Source organism: Anabrus simplex, chromosome 4 (assembly GCF_040414725.1).
Source record: "Anabrus simplex isolate iqAnaSimp1 chromosome 4, ASM4041472v1, whole genome shotgun sequence".
In the NCBI taxonomy this organism is placed as follows: domain Eukaryota; kingdom Metazoa; phylum Arthropoda; class Insecta; order Orthoptera; family Tettigoniidae; genus Anabrus; species Anabrus simplex.
Window position 1 is genome coordinate 233,217,269 of NC_090268.1, and position 19,687 is coordinate 233,236,955.

Here is a 19,687-nt window from a genome sequence, read left to right on the forward strand (position 1 = left end):
GCGATGTATTTGATTAATAATAATAATAATAATAATAATAATAATAATAATAATAATAATAATAATAATAATAATAATAACAATAAGATAAAACAAACGGAAAACGTTTAAAGCACAATATTAGCTATTGCCTTGTTGAACATTTTAGAGAAACATGCTAGTTAACAAGTTTTCTTAACATTCTTAGCGTTGTAAGGAAAAATCACATAATTATTTCTATCTTGTATCACAGAAGACATCATAACTAACAGGGCGGACTTCCAGCGACAGATCACTTCTGTGGATTTTTCGCTTCTGCAAATTTGACGTCAACCTTCGAGAGTGTTGTCGGAGGAACAGAGTCAGGTGATCAGCTCACGTATGAAGAAGTTCTATGAAGAAAGGGAGAATACTACACCATAGTCTTAGATTCCAAGTCGTCTATAATAGACCAAATTCTTTAATAAAATATATTATTATTATTATTATTATTATTATTATTATTATTATTAAAACTTAGCTTTTACAACCGCGTCGTATCTGAAGTCAACTTTCAGCTTGTTAGGCCGCGTATCCTACATAGCATATAACAAAGGGATGTTACGTGCAGAATAAAATTGGCCAATCGGACATTAGTGGGAACAGAACCCATAAACTTCAGATTTCACGTCCGATGCTCTCCCGATTGAGCAGACTCAGATAAACAGTAAGAGAAATATTATCCTTATTAACCCAGTGAGGGAAGGACAAGTAATATTGAATGAAAGAAGAAGCCAAAGACAGAGAATAAGAAACTATTTGCCGGGTTAAGATGTCGTATGGCTTTTAGTGCCGGGATATCCCAGGACGGGTTCGGCTCGCCAGGTGCAGGTCTTTCTATTTGACCCCCGTAGGCGACCTGCGCGTCGTGATGAGGATGAAATGATGATGAAGACAACACATTGGAAATAACCAATTAAGGTTAAAATCCCCGACCTGGCCGGGAATCGAACCCGGGACCCTCTGAACCGAAGGCCAGTACGCTGACCGTTCAGCTAACCAGTCGGACATTTGCCGGGTTGACTGGCTCAGACGGTTGAGGCGCTTCTGACCCCAACGTGGCAGGTTCGATCCTGGCTCAGTCCGGTGGTATTTGAAGGTGCTCAAATACGTCAGCCTCGTGTCGGCAGATTTATTGGCACGCAAAATACCTCCTGCGGGACCAAATTCCGATACCTCGGCTACTCCGAAAACCGTAAAGCTAGTTAGTGGGACGTAAAGCAAATAACATAATTAAGAAACTTTATCACATAAAGCGCGTTATTTAAAAAAGGAAAGAGTTATTCTTAAGAATTTCAAAATCTAACAAAACAGTAAATTTGCAAAAGAAACCTGGCATACGCTGTCCGGACGAGCAACAGAATCAGACGCCGGTCAATAATTGAAATTGTTCGGCGAAAAACGGACGGTCGAGGACCCCACTCTGGGAGGACGATCTGACGTGTATGTCTGGCGGAGGGAAGTCAAAAAATGAATGAAGAATCTCCGTGTTAATTAGTTTATACATGGAAGATAGGTTTAACACATTATAAATATCTGAAGTACACCTTGAAGAGAGTGATCTCCCACACTGCCTCCTACAGACAGCTGGCAAGTCGCGTGACTCACGGAGCGGAGCAAAATAAACACGACTCGTTCGTTACAGGATGTGGCTTGGCTACTTGGGAGATGAGAGTGCTCACATTCATACCGAATGCCATGAGGTCACACTCCCAAACAGAAGGGGAAACTCGAAGTTCAAGAGTTCGGTAGCCACTCACGATTATTATTATTATTATTATTATTATTATTATTATTATTATTATTATTATTATTATTATTATTATTATTATTACGGAGTGGAGAGGCCTCGTGTGTTAACCTGCTACTGCTATGGAGCCAAGCACTGTATTCGGGAGATATGTGGATTCGAACTCCACTGTTGGCTGTCGTGAGAATGGTTTTCTGTGGTTTCGCATTTTCACCTCCAGGCAAATGCCGAGACAATTCCTATTCATAGGCCACAGCTGATTCCTCCCACCGCCATACCCAATTTGATTCACCACCATTAATGTCATCTTCATTAGCTCCTCAACTGAGGTTGGCGTCAAGAAGGGCATCCGGTGGTAAAAACATTGCATATAATTTCATCTTCCTTCATCCCCAACCCCGTATCATGAAACGGGACTTAGGGGTAGGCATACATCATTATTATTATTATTTTATTATTATTATTATTATTATTATTATTATTATTATTATTATTATTATTATTATTATTATTATTATTATTACGGAGTGGAGAGGCCTCGTGTGTTAACCTGCTACTGCTATGGAGCCAAGCACTGTATTCGGGAGAAATGTGGATTCGAACTCCACTGTTGGCTGTCGTGAGAATGGTTTTCTGTGGTTTCGCATTTTCACCTCCAGGCAAATGCCGAGACAATTCCTATTCATAGGCCACAGCTGATTCCTCCCACCGCCATACCCAATTTGATTCACCACCATTAATGTCATCTTCATTAGCTCCTCAACTGAGGTTGGCGTCAAGAAGGGCATCCGGTCGTAAAAACATTGCATATAATTTCATCTTGCTTCATCCCCAACCCCGTATCATGAAACGGGACTTAGGGGTAGGCATACATTATTATTATTATTATTATTATTATTATTATTATTATTATTATTATTATTATTATTATAAGGGACTTAACATCTGGATCATCGGCCCCTGATGGCATGATATGTGATACTGATGACAGTCTAAAATTAACCCACGGACTAAGATGAACATGCGACTTTAAAATAATCTGTGGTTCTGATTCACATTGCTTTATTTTTTCATAAAATACTATGGTTAAAAACACGAATGAAGTCCGGCTCTTTGGTTGAATGACCATCATAATTGCCTTCGGTTCAAGGGGTCACGGGTTCGATTCCCGATCGAGATGGGAATTTTAGCAATATCTGATTAATTCTTCTAGTTCGGGGGCTGAGCATTTGTGTTCATCTTAATACGCAACTTCTTCATTTACATACACTACAAACCACCACATAAACACGCAACAATGAATACATCTCTCTACACTGGGTTGGCGTCAAGAAAGACATCCGGCCGTAAAACTGCACAAAATTCATACAAAGTGCCAACCTTGGAAAATACCAGGAAGATAAGGTAAGGTAAGGTAAGGTAAGGGTGTATTATGCCCGAAAGGAGGTCCGAACCTCCGTACAGGTGTGCCTGAGCCGGAGTTTACGTGCGGTAGGGTGGCCAGTTCCTTTCCGCTCCTCCATTCCCTTAACCCCCACCAACAGCGCGTGGCAACCCATCCAAATTTTGACCACGCCCAACATTGCTTAACTTTGGAGATCTCACGGGATCCGGTGTTTCAACACGGTTACGGCCGTTGGCAATGTTTGAAAGTATAGTGCTGTGCCAGTAGTTTAGGTCATTGCACCTTAGTGCGCGAAAGAAATTTCACCGAATTTCATCCTCTGGCTGGCTTCGTTCGGAAGGGGGTTTATTCAGGCCTTAACGATACTTCCCTTTCCATGAATGGAATTTAACACTCAAAAGAATCCCTGTAAATACATAAGTTGGAAGATTTTAACTTAGGGAATTTTGTGTCATTTGACAATGATCTAGTGACGTCAGAAAACCGCGATACCGATAAAATGATTGCGGATCATGCTGCCAGTACTGCCCTAGATGAAGACGACGATGATACTGAATCTGAAGAAGAAAATGTTCGCAACTTGGTTGTTCTCACTCCTCTCTACATGCGTGCTGCAATCATGAACTCTAGTCTCGGAATTCCCAAACGAAACGAAATCCCCGTAGCAGTAAACCTGCTACCAAAATACATTACTGTTGCTCTAGCGGCGTATCAAGTGATGCTAATAGCAAATACAGTAGAGACAATACGCGACACTTCCGGATTTAGCCTTGTTAAAATGGGAGAGAAGTCGCAAGTGACGCTCCTAGTGGCTTGACCTGAAAATTCGCGCTAAATTCAAATATCAATGGAAATGTATATACGGGAATGGATAAATAAATTACGTCTAGAAAGAGTTACTAAGATATTAACCTGAAAGTTCCTAAAGCAATTCTGGATAAATGAATGAAGAATTATTTAACAGGTTTTTATTTAAAGACTGAAATTAGACATATAATCACGATGTGAAATGGACTTCTTTGAAAGGGCTTGATCTTTCATTTATGCATTACTTTTTTAGCTTTAGAATTCCTGCCTGAACGTTCACGGCTACATTTTTCTTTTTTCTCATTTAAAAGCATTGTATCATCATATTAAAACGCTTGTCAACAAAAATATCGGCACATTCCTTACACACATGATTCAATGAATTTACATTTAAGAACTGGAACATTTTCCTTTTAACTTGAAGCCTACTAACAGAAAGAAAATCTATAAATTTAGCCTCAGAAACATTCAAACTTTCCCTATAAGCAATACTTGCCATAATGCCATTACATTAGGGTAAAGCAAATTTGCATCATAATATTGTTTCAACAAAATATGTACATTTCTTAAATCATCTATATTTCTTCAGTGCTTAACAACGCATTACGGCATTCCAAATGGGGTAACTTGGAACACAACCAGCCACACTCATATGCATATGTATTTTCCTGAATTAAATCTAACCCACAGATCACACCTATATTGAAGGTTAACTGCTGCACTATATAATAAAATATGCGTATTATATTTTAAGCCAGTTAAAACATGGGACGAGCAGGTCAGAAGATTATGAAGTACTTACTACAAAAATCTCTTTGTCACGGGAAGAATATATATGCAAACACAATATTACTTACATTTTCTTGTCACGAGGGAAACGAAAGAAAGACCGCGCATTCTTCTCTACTTCATAGTTACTACAGCCAAACACAGCACATACCTTTCCCCTCATGCTGAGAGGAGATATCAAGGCATGACACACGCTACTATTTAATTATGTCAACTCACTGAAAACGCATAAATAACACCAAAAACTTCACAAACAAATTCACGTGCTCTTATGACAGAACCAGTAGTTCTCAGGTCAATCTGCTAGAGAGAGCTCTAATAGCTGTCCCTCGATATCTCGCTGAGTGTCGCGTATTGTCTTTACTGTATTTGCTAACAGTTACGCGGCAAACAACAATCAAAGGCTTTCCTCTTAAGAAATGAGATCGCATATGCATGTTCACAGTAGTATCTCTTTGATAACAAAATAAATTTCCTACGAAGTAGTGTCAAAACAGTTTTCTCCATCTCAAAATATACTTCCCGTCTATAGCGTTTTCCGGCAAACAGACATCTAGGCTACCGACCTTTGAGGAGCGTATCAGTTGGGTTTTCCTGCAACAGATGTAGGAACAAACTCCAGTCTAACAGGTATAGTACAAAATTTCAGTCTTTAAAATCTTCTTTTAAGTGGAGTAGACAAGAGAAGAGGATACTGAATATCTCGGAAGAAGAGCGGGAGAGAAGAAGAGAAAGGATGAAGAGGTTCTGGGAGGAGAAGAAGAAAATGCAATCCGTGAAGGAGCTGTCCGTGGTCCTACAGAGGCCGTAACGCAAGAAGAAGAAGAAGAAGAAAATCATTTCAACATTATCAAAAATTCAATTTTCCTTGAAAATATCAAATTCGTTTCAATTACAATTAAGAAAATTAGCATATTTTCTGGAAAATCCGATATTAGTGAGCAGACTTTTATTTATTCAACAGAACCTTTACAAAGCGCAGCAACTATTCGATGCTGACAGCTAGAGCAAGGAGAGTAAGTTGTCCCAAGCTTTACACACTACCTATATGTCAAGTAAAGTGAAGAAAAGGAGTTAACGGAAAGAGTCGAAACGTATGCAACACTTACGGGATTGAACGAAGAAAGACCTTTAAGAAAATGAATGTTGTTTAAGTCTCTGCTAGTTAAAGGAAATGCAAACCGTAATAATAATGATTTATTTATTTATTTGGAATGGTAAGTCGCCATACTGTTCTCCGTTTTCTTCGTGCAGCACACACACTGCCAACCTGATTACTGCAAATTACAATCGTCATCAAAACTTACACAAATGTTAACTTACCTCATCGACGTAGCGCACCTCGTCCACATCATATCTGCAACGGATCTCTTCTGGGGTGGCGATGTGTCCCATCCAAACGGCGTACTCTGCAGGTAGACGAGGAATGAAAAGAATAGAGCGTCCTGTGTCCACATCAACGGCGCCATAGAAGCCAGGTTCGCGAACGCCGAACATCCATTGGAAGTAAGCCTCCTGAAAACAGAAAATACACATTTCACGAATAATTCTTGCAGATGTACTCTCATTAATGGAAGAAATGTTGGCACAGAAGTTCACAAATTCCTGCGTCTCGTGAGCTAGGACATACCCGTCCACAGAAGGCACCCAGCGAGAAGACCTCTCACATCACTGCCATGGGGTGGCATGCAGTTTCCACCTAGATTATTCGCAGTTGTGGTGTTTGTCCACCCACGAATAGTTCACAAACTGCGCTCTTTCCGAAATACTGCCATCCTTGGTTGAGCATGTAAATCAAACAATGGCTTGTATATGTATAAATCCCTGGACAGCTCGTTTGGATAAACTGTATTTTCCATGGCAGCAAACTATTCATAATTAATACTGGCGTTATTATTTCCGGTGGAGTTGTATTGTTTAGGAGCTACTTAGACGAGACGGCAAAGTCGTGCTCGGTTCACCCGGAAGGATGTGGATTCGATTGCCCGTCAGGAAGCCGAAAAAAAAACCGAGTTTTCCATTACTTAAAAAGCGGAGGTGGGAACACTCTCCAATATCATTTCATTCCATCTATCATTCATGAATAATTGCCCCAGAGGAGTGCGACAGGCTTCGACAGCCGGCACAATTCCAATCCTCGCTGCTAGATGGGGGCTTCATTCATTCCATTCCTGACCCGGTCAAATGACTGGAAACAGGCTGTGGATTTTCATTTTTCATTTCCATTACTTGAGCGACACATGGCCTTGAGGTTCACTCGGCCTACATAAAAAATAAGTACCAGGTTGATTCGTGGGGGCAGCCCGGCTCCATGGCTAAATGGTTGGCGTGTTGGCCATAGGTCAAAGGGGTCCCGGGTTCGATTCCCGACAGGGTCGGGAATTTTAAGGATGATTAGTTAATTCCACTGGCACGGGGGCTGGGTGTATGTGCTGTCTTCGTCATTTCATCCTCATCATGACGCGCAGGTCGTCCATGGGTGTCAAATCAAAAGACCTGAACCTGGTGAGCTGAACATGTCGTCCGACACTCCCGGCACTATAAAAGCCATAAGCCATTTTCATTCTTCCTGGGAGCAAAGGCGGTCGAGCATAGAGCTAATCGCTATATTGCACGTAGTGCTGAGGTTACGGATAAAGGAAGCCTTTACCTTCCACTCCTCCATGGGCCTTCATGGCCTCTACGGAGAGGGCTTTGCTTTTCATGTTGTATTATTATAACTGTCTCGACATGAGAACAAAACTGACGCCACGGAGAAGATGTGTTAAATAGTCAGAGTGTGTCAGAGTGAACAGCGGTACCACAGAGCAGAATATAGTCGATACTGCGAAGTATACGTCGCATACTAAGTAGCGTGAAATAACTCTGTAGGCTAGTGGAACTGACTCCAGTCAATTGCCAGTCGCCTTGAGCTTGCACGTGCCTCAGAGAATCACCAGACGAAGGGTCAAGTTCAGAACACACACCCATTAAAAATTCATGCCTGGTTCGGCCACAGGCGACATACAACACGATAGAGAGTAAAAGTAATGCTGATATTCACTCTGACTGGCTATCGACTATTCTGATAATTTACTGGCGCCGGCTTTCACGGCCAATGTCAACCAACAATGTTAGATTCTTTCCTGTATATTTTTTTTTATTTTTATTTTTTTGCTAGTTGTTTTACGTCGCACCGACACAGATAGGTCTTACGGCGACGATGGGACAGGAAAGGGCTAGGAGTGGGAAGGAAGCGACCGTGGCCTTAATTAAGGTACAGCCCCAGCATTTGCCTGGTGTGAAAATGGGAAACCACGGAAAACCATTTTCAGGGCTGCCGACAGTGGGGTTCGAACCTACTATCTCCCGAATACTGGATACTGGCCGCACTTAAACGACTACAGCTATCGAGCTCGGTTTTCCTGTATATTAAGCCGTGTACAGTAGACATTTGAAAAGTGTAATTTCTTCTTGACAAGGGCTACCATAATGTAGCTAAAACGTCTAAGCTTTTTAAAATATCTACACGCTTAACATCCCGGAAAACAACTCTAACTCATGCATATTCTGATAACTGTATTTTGTAATATATAGTAATTTGTAATAATATAGTATATACATAAAATAAGAGTTTTGATGATGATGATGATGCTTGTTGTTTTAAGGGGCCTAACATCGAAGGTCATCGGCCCCTAATGGTACGAAATGAAAGAACAAAAAATTCAAAGGCATCCACTGACCAAAATAAAAATAAAATGTCATGAAGAATGAATGAATGGACAGGAACCCAACAAAACACAAAATAAACAAACAAAAACCAGTGGAGCGGACTCAATGCAAATAGAAAATAACATTAATTCCGACCAAGGAACCACTTACAAAGCACAATGATGCTTGGTGTCTAAAGGGGGTGCAAAATCCACGTCTAAGGCCCCACAGAATGGTACATGTCGCGAGTAAAATAGAACCATGGTATGTGTCATGTTGGGGTAGTAATCAGAAGTAGCGAAGACTCACGATGTTCCACAAAAGATGGTACTACTCACAAGTATTGCAATACGTACAAGTAACGCAGACCTATGGTGTTTCGCACACAATGGCGCCACTTACAGCCAACGCAAACCGATGAGTTTCCTCACCTAGGGTACTAGTCACGGGTGCCGGTCCCAAGGGCCCCGTGGTGTTCCGCACATAGTGAGTACTAATCACAGGCAACGCAGACCCACGGTGTCGCTCATATAGTGGTACAACTCACAGGCTACGCCCAGACCCACGGTGTCGCCCACATGGGTACAACGCACGGGTACTGGAATCCACCAGGCCAGGCTTTTTACTGCAACGAATCACAAACATATTTAGTACCATATTAGTGATACTACTCGCAAGTACATGCAACCCATGGTGTTCCCCGCATGATGGTACGAATCAAAAGTAGTTTCATGGTTCTAATTCATTCATCCCTTGCTCGCCCCTTTTAGTCGCCTCGCACGACAGGCAGGGGATACCGTGGGTGTATTATTCGTCAGCCTCCCCCACCCACAGGGGGTGTGTGTTTGGTCCGCGAGAGGTATTTTATTTCCCTCAAGTCCGCCGGCAAGCCGGTTAGGACCCCCCTATCCGCCACCTGGGACGCGCCACGTGGGAGTATCACCTCTCCCCCTGCTACGCCTGCGTAGCAGGTTCGTGGAATAAGAGTTTTATCTGTACATTGCTCAGAATTTCAAAAGACTGGCATTTCTGTATTGGTCATGTCCACAGTAACAAGGAAATGCACTTTTTACTTTTCCGTAATGTCTGTCTGTCTGTCTAGCTGTCTGTCTGTCTGTCTGTCTGTCTGTCTGTCTGTCTAGCTGTCTGTCTGTCTGTCTGTCTGTCTGTCTGTCTGTCTGTCTGTCTGTCTGTCTGTCTGTCTGTCTGTCTGTCTGTATGTATGTATGTATGTATGTATGTATGTATGTATGTATGTACACGCATCACGAGAAAACGGCCGAAGAGAATTTCATGAAAACCGGTATGTAAGGTCGGGGGATAAGCCACTACAATATAGGCTATAAATCATTTTATTCACGCTGAGTGAAATGGTAGTTTAGGGGAAGGCCCAAAATTCAATTCTCAAATAATTATATTATTGGTGGTAATATCGGTAAATACTACATAACTAAAGTTACATAGAATTAAATTTCTGATCAATTATGTCTTATACATTTTTACCGTACGGCTATGATAACACAGATATTCACGAATTTCGATTTTTGTTGCTAAGTCCACATCAACGCCGAGCCACGAGAAAATGGGTGAACGGAATTTAATGAAAATCGGTATATAGAATCAGGGAAGAAGAAACTATACTATAAGCTATAAACAATTTTACTGACCCTGGGAGAAATGGTAGTTTAGGGGTAGGCGCCTAAAATTTAATTTTTAAATGCCTATGTTATTGGTCCTATCGAAAAGTACTACATAACAAAAGTTATAGAAAATACAATTTCCGATCATTTACGTTTTATTCAGTTTTACAGTAACGACTATTTTAGAGTCGGAAGAAAACTATATGTGAAGGCCCACAATATCGAAAGCGCAAACACTGATCAACAATAACATTACATTGACCATTGTTTGTTGTGATGTTCTTTGCCTCTTATGGTGTCCTCAACTCCGATAGATGGGATTACTGTTGCGTACCGAGTATAACAGCCTGACTGAATATTGGCGGGAAATAGCTAGGGAGTTAGAAAACTTTTTTTTCTTTAGCATGCCATTCCTCTGGTTCATACATTGTCTGATACTTACTGCTGGTATGTAACACAGTGGTTCATCATAGTATTCCAGCTATTTGATCCCTACCCTGACCCGCTGTTTTGAATAAGCGGTGTGCACATTTGGCAGAGGCTCACTTAGTAATAGTAGTATGACCTGGTCTAGAATTACAATTTAGACCTATTCCAAATTATAGCACCAAAATTCACTAAATAATTCAAAATTCAACCCTGAAAAAAGCCGTTTCTTGAGACAAGCGTCTTTCTCTTAACTTTTATTAAATTCTACATTCATTTTATTCCAAATTAGCAGTGAAGAGAGGTTTTCTCCTCTGGCTTGGAGGAAAATTTTGTCTCCAAGTCAGATAGATTTTTCCGCCACCAGTGAAGTGAAATGAGATTTTCCGACTCATCGGGTACTCATTAGTAAAAGGGCAGAGATTTGCCCTGAGACTCTCCACTATTCGACCCCCCCCCCCCCTCCTCCCGCCGAAAAAGGACGAAGAGTGTTCATGGATCACGGCTGTCTGCGGCTTGGTCATTCCAGCTCTGGAACTTTGGACTTTTAAATCGGCAGCGTAGTACTGTTCGTTAAAAGTGAGAAAATGCGCGGTGTTTCATTTGATCGAGTATTTCATATTGCTTTTAATCGCGCCATTCATTGTAATGACCTATGTTCATTTCAGTTGGGAAAACCATTAAGAGAGTCTTTCTGAGGATGTAAAAAAGCAGGCGGAGAGTGAATGTCTGCCATTATAATGAAAACTCCCCAACCTGATTGTGACTGATGGTAGGCAAGCGGGCCTACCATTACAATGAAAATTCCCTAACCCAGTCTTCATATGAGAAAAGACGTTTGGCGACTTCCCCGTCGCGTTTCTAGAGTAACGTTAAGAGCTATGCAATATAATACAATCTTGCTCACAAGGTGTACACTACCTAACCTATAATTCCGTATACAATGTAAAATTCCATAGCGAAGCACGGGTACATCAACTAGAACTGTATATATGACAAATATGACAAGCAGATTAGAGTAGATATGGGATAAAGTAGTTATGTAGAAATAAAAAGGTTAGCAGAAGATAGGGTAGCATGGAGAGGTGTATCAAACCAGTCTATGGAATAATGACTCAAACAACAACAACAACAACAACAGTTTGTACAAACACTTTATGTTCACGATATTGAACGTCATACAAAACTACAAGCTTGCGTTTAGTTTTACTGGACCCATACCCAGAAAAATCATAGGATAGCAGTAGAGTATTCTTTTTTATTTCTACAATCTGCTTTACGTCACACCGACACAGGTAGGTCTTAAGGCGACTATGGGTTAGGAAAGGCCTAGGAGTGGGAAGGAAGCGGCCGTGGCCTTAAGGTACAGCCCCAGCATTTGCCTGGTGTGAAAATAGGAAACCATGAAAAACTATTTTCAGGGCTGCCGACAGAAGGGTTCGAACATACTATCTCTCAGATGCAAGCTCACAGCTGCGCGCCCCTAACCGCACGGCCAACTCGCCCGGTGTAAAGTAGGCCTCGGGACTGACTCCTCAGGATAACCGTGTAAGAGACGTCAGTGAGGTCACAGACGAAGAGCTTAACAATGATCAACTCATTACCAGCCCTCAGATCCTAGTGAAAATATCCGGCTTGGACAGGAATCGAACCCGGCACCTCCGGGTAAGAGGCAGGCTCTCTGCCCCTAGAACGCGGAGCCGGCATTAAAACGTACAGTACGATATCAAAATTACTTTAGATAAAGTAATTCACATTAAAAAGTTTGTAAGGTTCTTTTGTTTCAAATTAGGCATTCTTGAATTTGCGGATACATTCATCCGATTATTATTCTTTACCCACAATACATCTAAAGGTGTAGCCGCTAGTTGCTTTTCGATGCATTTCAGCGGGACTTCGAACGCTTCCTTGGCCGCAGGGTGACTATTGCAAGTTTCTTCTATCGCATTAATTAATGTCAGCATAGGAAACAGTGGTGTTCACACGCTTGTGCAAGTAATTTGGTGGCGCGCGTGCGCAAGCTGGCGTGAACAGCAATGTGCTCACACTAAATGCAAGCAGGTGCAAGTTAAATATTATGAACAGGTCAGTCGAAATGGAGATGTCAGAAGATGAGGACATTGTTTTGGAAAATGGTGTTTTAAAGTTTTTAAATTTGGATGAGCAGGAAATCAGGGAAGAGTGGGTGAACGAATATTTTTGGACAGAGAGGAAGATGGAGAGTATGCACGAAATATTCAACGATTTGCTTAGACAGCCTGATCATTTTTTTTAATACACCAGGTTCTATAATGACGAACGTAGCGTAATGGTTTTGGTATTATAAGGGGTGATCAAAAAATTTCCATTCGACGACCGTACAGTCCTGAATTGAGACGCCAATCAGGCAAAATTGCACTGAGCATTGAGCCACTCATCCCACCGACGTTGAAGATCCTCGTGTGGTAAAACACGGTGTCCTTCCGTCTCCTCGAAAAGGCCTTGAAGTAGAGATGGGCACTATCGACTGAAAACTGCTATCGACTAGTCGGGCGATAGTCCCTTCGAACTATCGACTAAATAGTCGAATGTTTTCAGTCGAACAAAAGTATTCATTACTTCCTGTCGAGAAGACTGAACAGTCGAATGATTTCAGTCGAATGAAAGTATTCATATAACGCAACTAGTCAGTCCATGAAAAACATTCGAATGTTTCCAGTCGAAACTCTCCGTATCAAAAGTGAAGAGTCGTACTTTTACGAATTCGACTCATTTTAACGCATTTTACCCCTAATTAGAAATCACTTGTACAGACACGCATTAAAATCCGATTTACGCACTCGTTCGTACACGGGGCTAATAGATAGAGAGATGCCCTTAATACGAACCAACATCATACGAATGGCCTTTCTTGGTGCTAAATGGACAGTGAAACGTAGAAAGACGACAATGAGGCTCTATTCCCGAACAATGCTAACAATAATAATATGTAAAACGCGTTGCCGTAGTACACAATCAAGATATACTCTAGATGAGAACAGCCAAACACAAAACTACCGTATTTTCTAGATTATTATTATTATTATTATTATAGTTATTCAGATTATTATTATTATTATTATTATTATTATTATTATTATTATTATTATTATTATTATTATTATTATTATAGTTATGCCTAGTGTATGAATAGGGCTTAACGTAATTAACATAAACAAATATGCAACGAAATAAAGAGCATATAAACGACAAGAGAAAATCGCCATATATCGTAGGTACATATGAAGTTAACATAATTATATATTACATATCCGAAGTGACCATAAACCGATAGTTCCATTCGCTTCCATGTCGCTGTGACTTGAGTGCGACTGAATTCAGTCGACTTGTTTTTTAAAGTAGTCGACTGTTACGATAGTTTAAACTATCGACTAGTTCGATAGTTATCAGTCGATAGTGCCCATCTCTACCTTGAAGGGTCCACGCTTCCTGTCGGACGAGGGTGTGCAGCAGGACACGGAGATCTTCAAGCGGGTGCGTCGGTGGGATGACTGCCTCACTACTCACGGCGATTTTGCCTGATTGGCATCGTGGTTCAGGACTGTACGGCCGTCGAATGGAAACTTTTTGATCGCCCCTTATGTTTTATTTCTGCAACACACAACACGGGTGACAGGATAAAATAAATTGTTCAGTGAACAAATAGTAAATGAAACAGAGAAGAGACCACAACCAGAAAGGCAAGTGGCGAAATGTTCCGGTCAAATAGTTTCAGAAGCTGAAACGAGGGGTATTACGGCAGGCTACGTTGTGGCAGCCCTGAAACCCAATGATTATTAAAAAGCAAGCAAGCAAGCAGTGACTGGATGGTTAATAATAATAATAATAATAATAATAATAATAATGTTATTTGCTTTACGTCCAACTAACTACTTTTACGGTCTTCGGAGACGCCGAGGTGCCGGAATTTAGTCCCGCAGGAGTTCTTTTACGTGCCAGTAAATCTACCGACACGAGGCTGTCGTATTTGAGCACCTTCAAATACCACCGGACTGAGCCAGGAACGAACCTGCCAAGTTGGGGTTAGAAGGCCAGCGCCTTAACCGTCTGAGCCACTCAGCCCGGCGACTGGACTGTTGATAGCGTGATCATAGCCACGGGACCTCGAGATTTACACGGAATCTGAACCATAGTGAAATGACTCTAAATTTCGAAAATCGCTAGTGTGTTGGAGAAGACCCACGAACGACTAGGTGAGAAGCCAGTCGTAATGTCAATCAGCTATCGCTATTATTAGACTATTATTATTATTATTATTATTATTATTATTATTATTATTGTACCGGGCGGTACACCTCCACGCCGCTAATTTAAAATGTGCGCCAGTTGAAAATCCTCTGCTGGAGGAAGTCTGAACTTTATCTACGGTATTAATTTTCTACTTTCTCAGAAGATGTCACTACCTGGAAATTTTGGAGTTTTTGAACTGTGTCATTTACGACGTATTTTTGTTTTGCTTGTAGTAAGAAGTGTGAACTTTCTCTTCTAGAGGACACTACTGAAAAACTACAATGGTGCACCCTAGTGCGATGTGAAAGAACTATTTTTTGGAGAAATTTTTATTTCAAAAGTTTGTTTCTTGTTAAATTTCTTTCTGTTATTGTTTAAGTTGGCTGTATACCCCTCTCTTTCCCCTTGCTTTGTATTTAGCCAATCCCGAATTTCTTTAATTAATTTCTGACCAATCTGATGTATCTTCCCCCAACTTGAATATGTTGCTGTATCCTACCCAATAAAGTGATTGTGGGCGGGTGTTTTCTTCCCTAAAACGCCTCGAACTTTCCGCGAGAGTATATAAACTGCTGATTTTTGGGTCTCTGCGCCACTTCTGTACCATCTTTCAGTGCGTAAAGTACCTAGCAGGAGGCGGGAAGCGCCTCTTTCTTCGGCAGCGGTCAACAACAGGTAATGGCCGATTAATAACTTCTTTCTTTGCTAGCTCAGCAGTTTAACTCTCGGGGCGGGTCCGAAGTTTTTCCATAATGTAACCTTCCTTAAAATGTAAAGAAACTTGTATCTATTCTATCTTTTAAACTACATATTGGGATAGAGAGTGCTTAACCCTCTCGAGCTCCCACTCATATTGCTTTGAGGTGAACTTTTTCTTTTTCTCTACCTATTCTTCTTTAACGTAATGTAAATTGTTTCCTTCTTAAGTCACCTCTGTAGTATGGGATTAGCCCTTATATTAGTGGCCTAGAGCCAGATTAGGTTTTAAAAAACAAAGTGTATTAGGAGCGCAAGTTCGCCTCCTCTCAAATTGTTATTTTAGAGGTCATGTAATTAATCTTTTTCTCACTTAATAGACCTCAGTAGGTTGGGTAGTTTACCCCTGTGTCTATGTCCTGAGAGGACAACTTGAAGGTGGAGTTTGGTGTGGCCTTTGAGAGGCTTAAAGTTTGAGAGCGAGTGGCTCTTTCTTGAAAATTGAGTGTTGTATGCCTCGAGGAGGCTTTTCTGTGTAATTTGGAGCAAGTGCTCCTGAGCATGAATGGGGTTTTCTGCCCCTCTGTTAAAACTTATTTTGGAGTAAGGTTGGGCTGATTGCCCAAGAATTGTAAAGCCGGGGCGCGAAGCCCAAATCCGGTAAATATTGTAACTACATTTTGTTGACTTGCTACTCTGTACCTGCCATGCTTGTTATTTCTTTATTTTGAAAAAGAAAATATAACCTTGTTAATTTTACATGAACTTTAATTTCGTAGCTTGAGACCCGTTCACACCCGCACCTTCTTTCACCTCTAACTACCGCAAAAACACGGTAACAAGTGGTAGCAGAACGTGGTTAAATGGGTCTCAATTTAGCCCCCTTTGACGGCTAAACATTTTTTTTGTTCCGAACTCTAACCATTTTCTCAGTTGCTGGAATTTTTTGAGTTTTTCAAAATTGTTCTGTCATCATGCCCGGCCCTCGCGATGTTCTCCATCTTAACTATTTGCGCAAAGAGGAGTTGATCTATGAGTTAACTATCAGAAATGTGCAATCTGGAGGCACGGTTGCGATAGACACCAACAAGCTTAGAGAGTCCCTTGATTTGCCCATTTCCATCCCCAATTTGGGAGAGAAAGAAATTGACGACTCTCTTTCCACGATCACCGAGAATACTACTGGGCTAGCATCGGTAGTTAGTTTTTTGACGAAAATGATCCTTCTCCTAATCAAATTAAGCGTGTGCAAGCCAGGCTATATCATTTTTCAAATAGAGTTAACGATCTGTTGTCTCTGAAGTTGAATGACGTTCAGAGGAAGGAAGCTAGTACGTTGCTTGAAAGTATTTCTGAATTATCTAGCAAGGTCACTCAATTGTTAACTGGGGAAGTTCCTCCCAAAATTGATCAACCCACCACGATGAATGTAGGTAGCGAGGAAGAGCCTCCTAAGGGAGAAGCCAATAGGATAACGGTTGCCGCTCAAACTATCTCTGCCCCATTGGACAACGAGTCTGAACGCCGTGCATCGTTGAGTAATATACGTTCTGAATTAACTTCCTTGCCATTGAAACCTTTACCTACTATGTCACCCGGGTTTAGCAGCTTGCCTCATCCATTGGCAATGTTGCTCAGAGGTATCTCTAAGTTTTCCGTTAATACCACCAGTGACGTAATTTCATTTTTAAGATTTTTAGTTGAATTTCAGGATCATGCCCTTGTTTTTTCTCTTTCCCCATGTCAGATTTTGCAAATCATCTATCCCTATGCAATTGGGATTCTCTCCGACAAAATAGTACGAGCCATCGCCGAGCAATCATCTATTGAGGATTTCCACGCCCACTTGCTAGCTAACTTCGTCCCGGCTAGGGCCAGGTCCTCCCTTATTCAGAAGTACTATTATCGTGTACAGCGTTTGGATGAAAACTTGGCAGACTTCATCCAAGATATTAAATTCTATACTAGGGTGTTTGCTCTTCACTTCCCTGAGGATCAGATTGTACAAGCTATTGTGGAAGGAATTTCACCATCCTATAGGTCATATTTGTGTTTCGCGGCGTGCCCGCAAACCTTCTCTGAACTTGAAGCATTGGCCGTCTCAGCGGAAGGAGTTAGATACGCCGACTCCTTGCGTGTCGCGAAAGAACCCCCTCCCTCTTTTAGTAATCTTCGGCCACCACCTCGCCGACCAGTCACACCCCGTAAATGTTATGCTTGCGGGTCGCCCGACCATCTGCGCAATAAGTGTCCACTGATCAAGCCGAGTGGGACAAGGAATGGGGCCGGTTCATCACAAGGCTGTTTTAAATGTGGGGCTTTCTCACATATCGCCAAAAATTGCCCAAATTCAAATAGCACCCCCTCCTGCTCAACTTCTGGTGCAAACTCCACCAATGCCAATAATAAAAAATGACTAGCGGCTTCGGCTGAGTCGACTAATCCCTCTTCCCGAGGCTCAGCCCCTGGTAAACAGGTCGTAAATTCAGGGAATGTTCAATCTGCAAATCTATCTTTTGAATGCCCCAAAGAATGTCTTCGGATTGCGGCGGATACCCCCGCACCTGTTCTTTTCCTTAAGATTGAGTTAAATAACGAGCCTATAACAGCTCTATTAGATTCAGGCAGTGTTTGTTCAATTATTTCGGACCAATGGTATTCAAAATTGCAATCTGTTTGTAAACTACCTGACTATGTCTCTTCTCCTGTTCAATATGTTTCGGCTAATTCATCTCCATTGGAAATCCTAGGTTCTGTAAATGTCAAAATTCGTATTTTTAAATTTACATGGAAAATCAAATTGTTTGTGGCTAAGCACTTGTCTTGCCCCATTATATTGGGAGCCGACTTCATTTACACTGGTCTTGTGCTCGATCACCAGAGTAGGTCGTGCACATTCAAATTTGCGTCCAATTGTAAAATTTCCTCGTTAAAGTGTAATTCTGTATCATGTTCATCTATTTCGCCTACCCAGGATGAGATGTTGTTAGACCTTAGACATCTACCTGAGGAGCAGGCTGATAGTATTCGTAAATTATGTCAGTCATTTCCAGAGGTGTTCTCTGATACTCTTGGTGTTACTGACCTTATTGAATACAAAATTGAGGTCACGGATTCGATTCCTGTCCGTTTTCCACCGTATAGGCTATTTCCACCTAAAATGAAGGCATTGAAAGAAATCATCGATCAAATGTTGAAGGATGGTATTATTAGGCCCTCTAAGTCGGCGTATTCTTCGCCTATTTTTCTAGTCCCGAAACCCCAAGGAGGCTTCAGGCCTGTCATTGATTATAGGGCTCTCAATCGGAAGGTGGTGTTGCAATCCGTGCCCCTTCCTGACCTTCATTCTTGTTTTTCATGGTTTCGTAAGGCCAAGTTCTTTACTATCTTGGACTTGAATCAGGCCTATAATCAAATTCCCCTTGCCGAAGAGTCTAAACATCTTACAGCGTTTGCCACGGACTGGAACTTATACGAATACAACCGCGTGCCTTTCGGGCTCCCCACGGGAGCAGCTGTACTCACTAGGCTGCTAGATAGGGTCTTCTCCGACATCAAATTTGAGTACTTGTATCACTACTTGGATGATGTCGTCGTATTTTCGGAGACCTTTGAAGAACATCTAGATCATCTGCGAGAAGTTCTCAATCGCCTTCGTAAGGCTGGGTTAACTGTCAAGTTGTCCAAGGTGGCCTTTGCTAAGCCCTCTATGTCATTCCTAGGGCATATTGTGTCACCTGATGGTGTTGCCGTCGATCATTCCAGAACACAGGCCATCCGTGATTTTAAACCTCCCAAGGACGTTAAAGGTATCGCCAGATTCATTGGTATGGTCAATTTCTTCAGGATGTTTATTCCTAACTTCGCTAATAGAGCGGCGCCCTTAAACCTTCTTCGTAGGAAAGGCATCAAATTCGAGTGGGGACCTTCTCAACAAGCCGCTTTTGAAGATCTTAAATTAGCTCTCTGTAATGCCCCTGCACTTGCTATGCCTGATTTCTCGAAGAAATTCATCGTCCAAACCGACGCGTCGTCGTCAGCAGTAGCTGCAGTCCTTCTTCAAGAGACTGAACTAGGGAGGCGCCCCTTCGCCTATGCATCTAGGACTCTATCGGCTCAAGAAGCCAAGTATTCTATCTATGAGCTCGAAGGGTTGGCAGTCTTATTTGCCTTAGAGAAGTTCCGTCTCTATCTGGA

At 41.6% G+C, this 19,687-nt stretch overlaps 1 protein-coding gene across 1 annotated transcript in view; it reads right to left on the reverse strand.

The window, feature by feature from the left end:
- Dip-C (dipeptidase C) overlaps positions 1 to 19,687 on the reverse strand; it is a 1,401,195-nt gene that overhangs the window by 709,790 nt on the left and 671,718 nt on the right. The window contains exon 3 of the mRNA XM_068227217.1: positions 6,093 to 6,284. Coding sequence (XP_068083318.1) covers positions 6,093 to 6,284 — 192 coding nt within the window. The remainder of the gene's footprint in view (positions 1 to 6,092; positions 6,285 to 19,687) is intronic.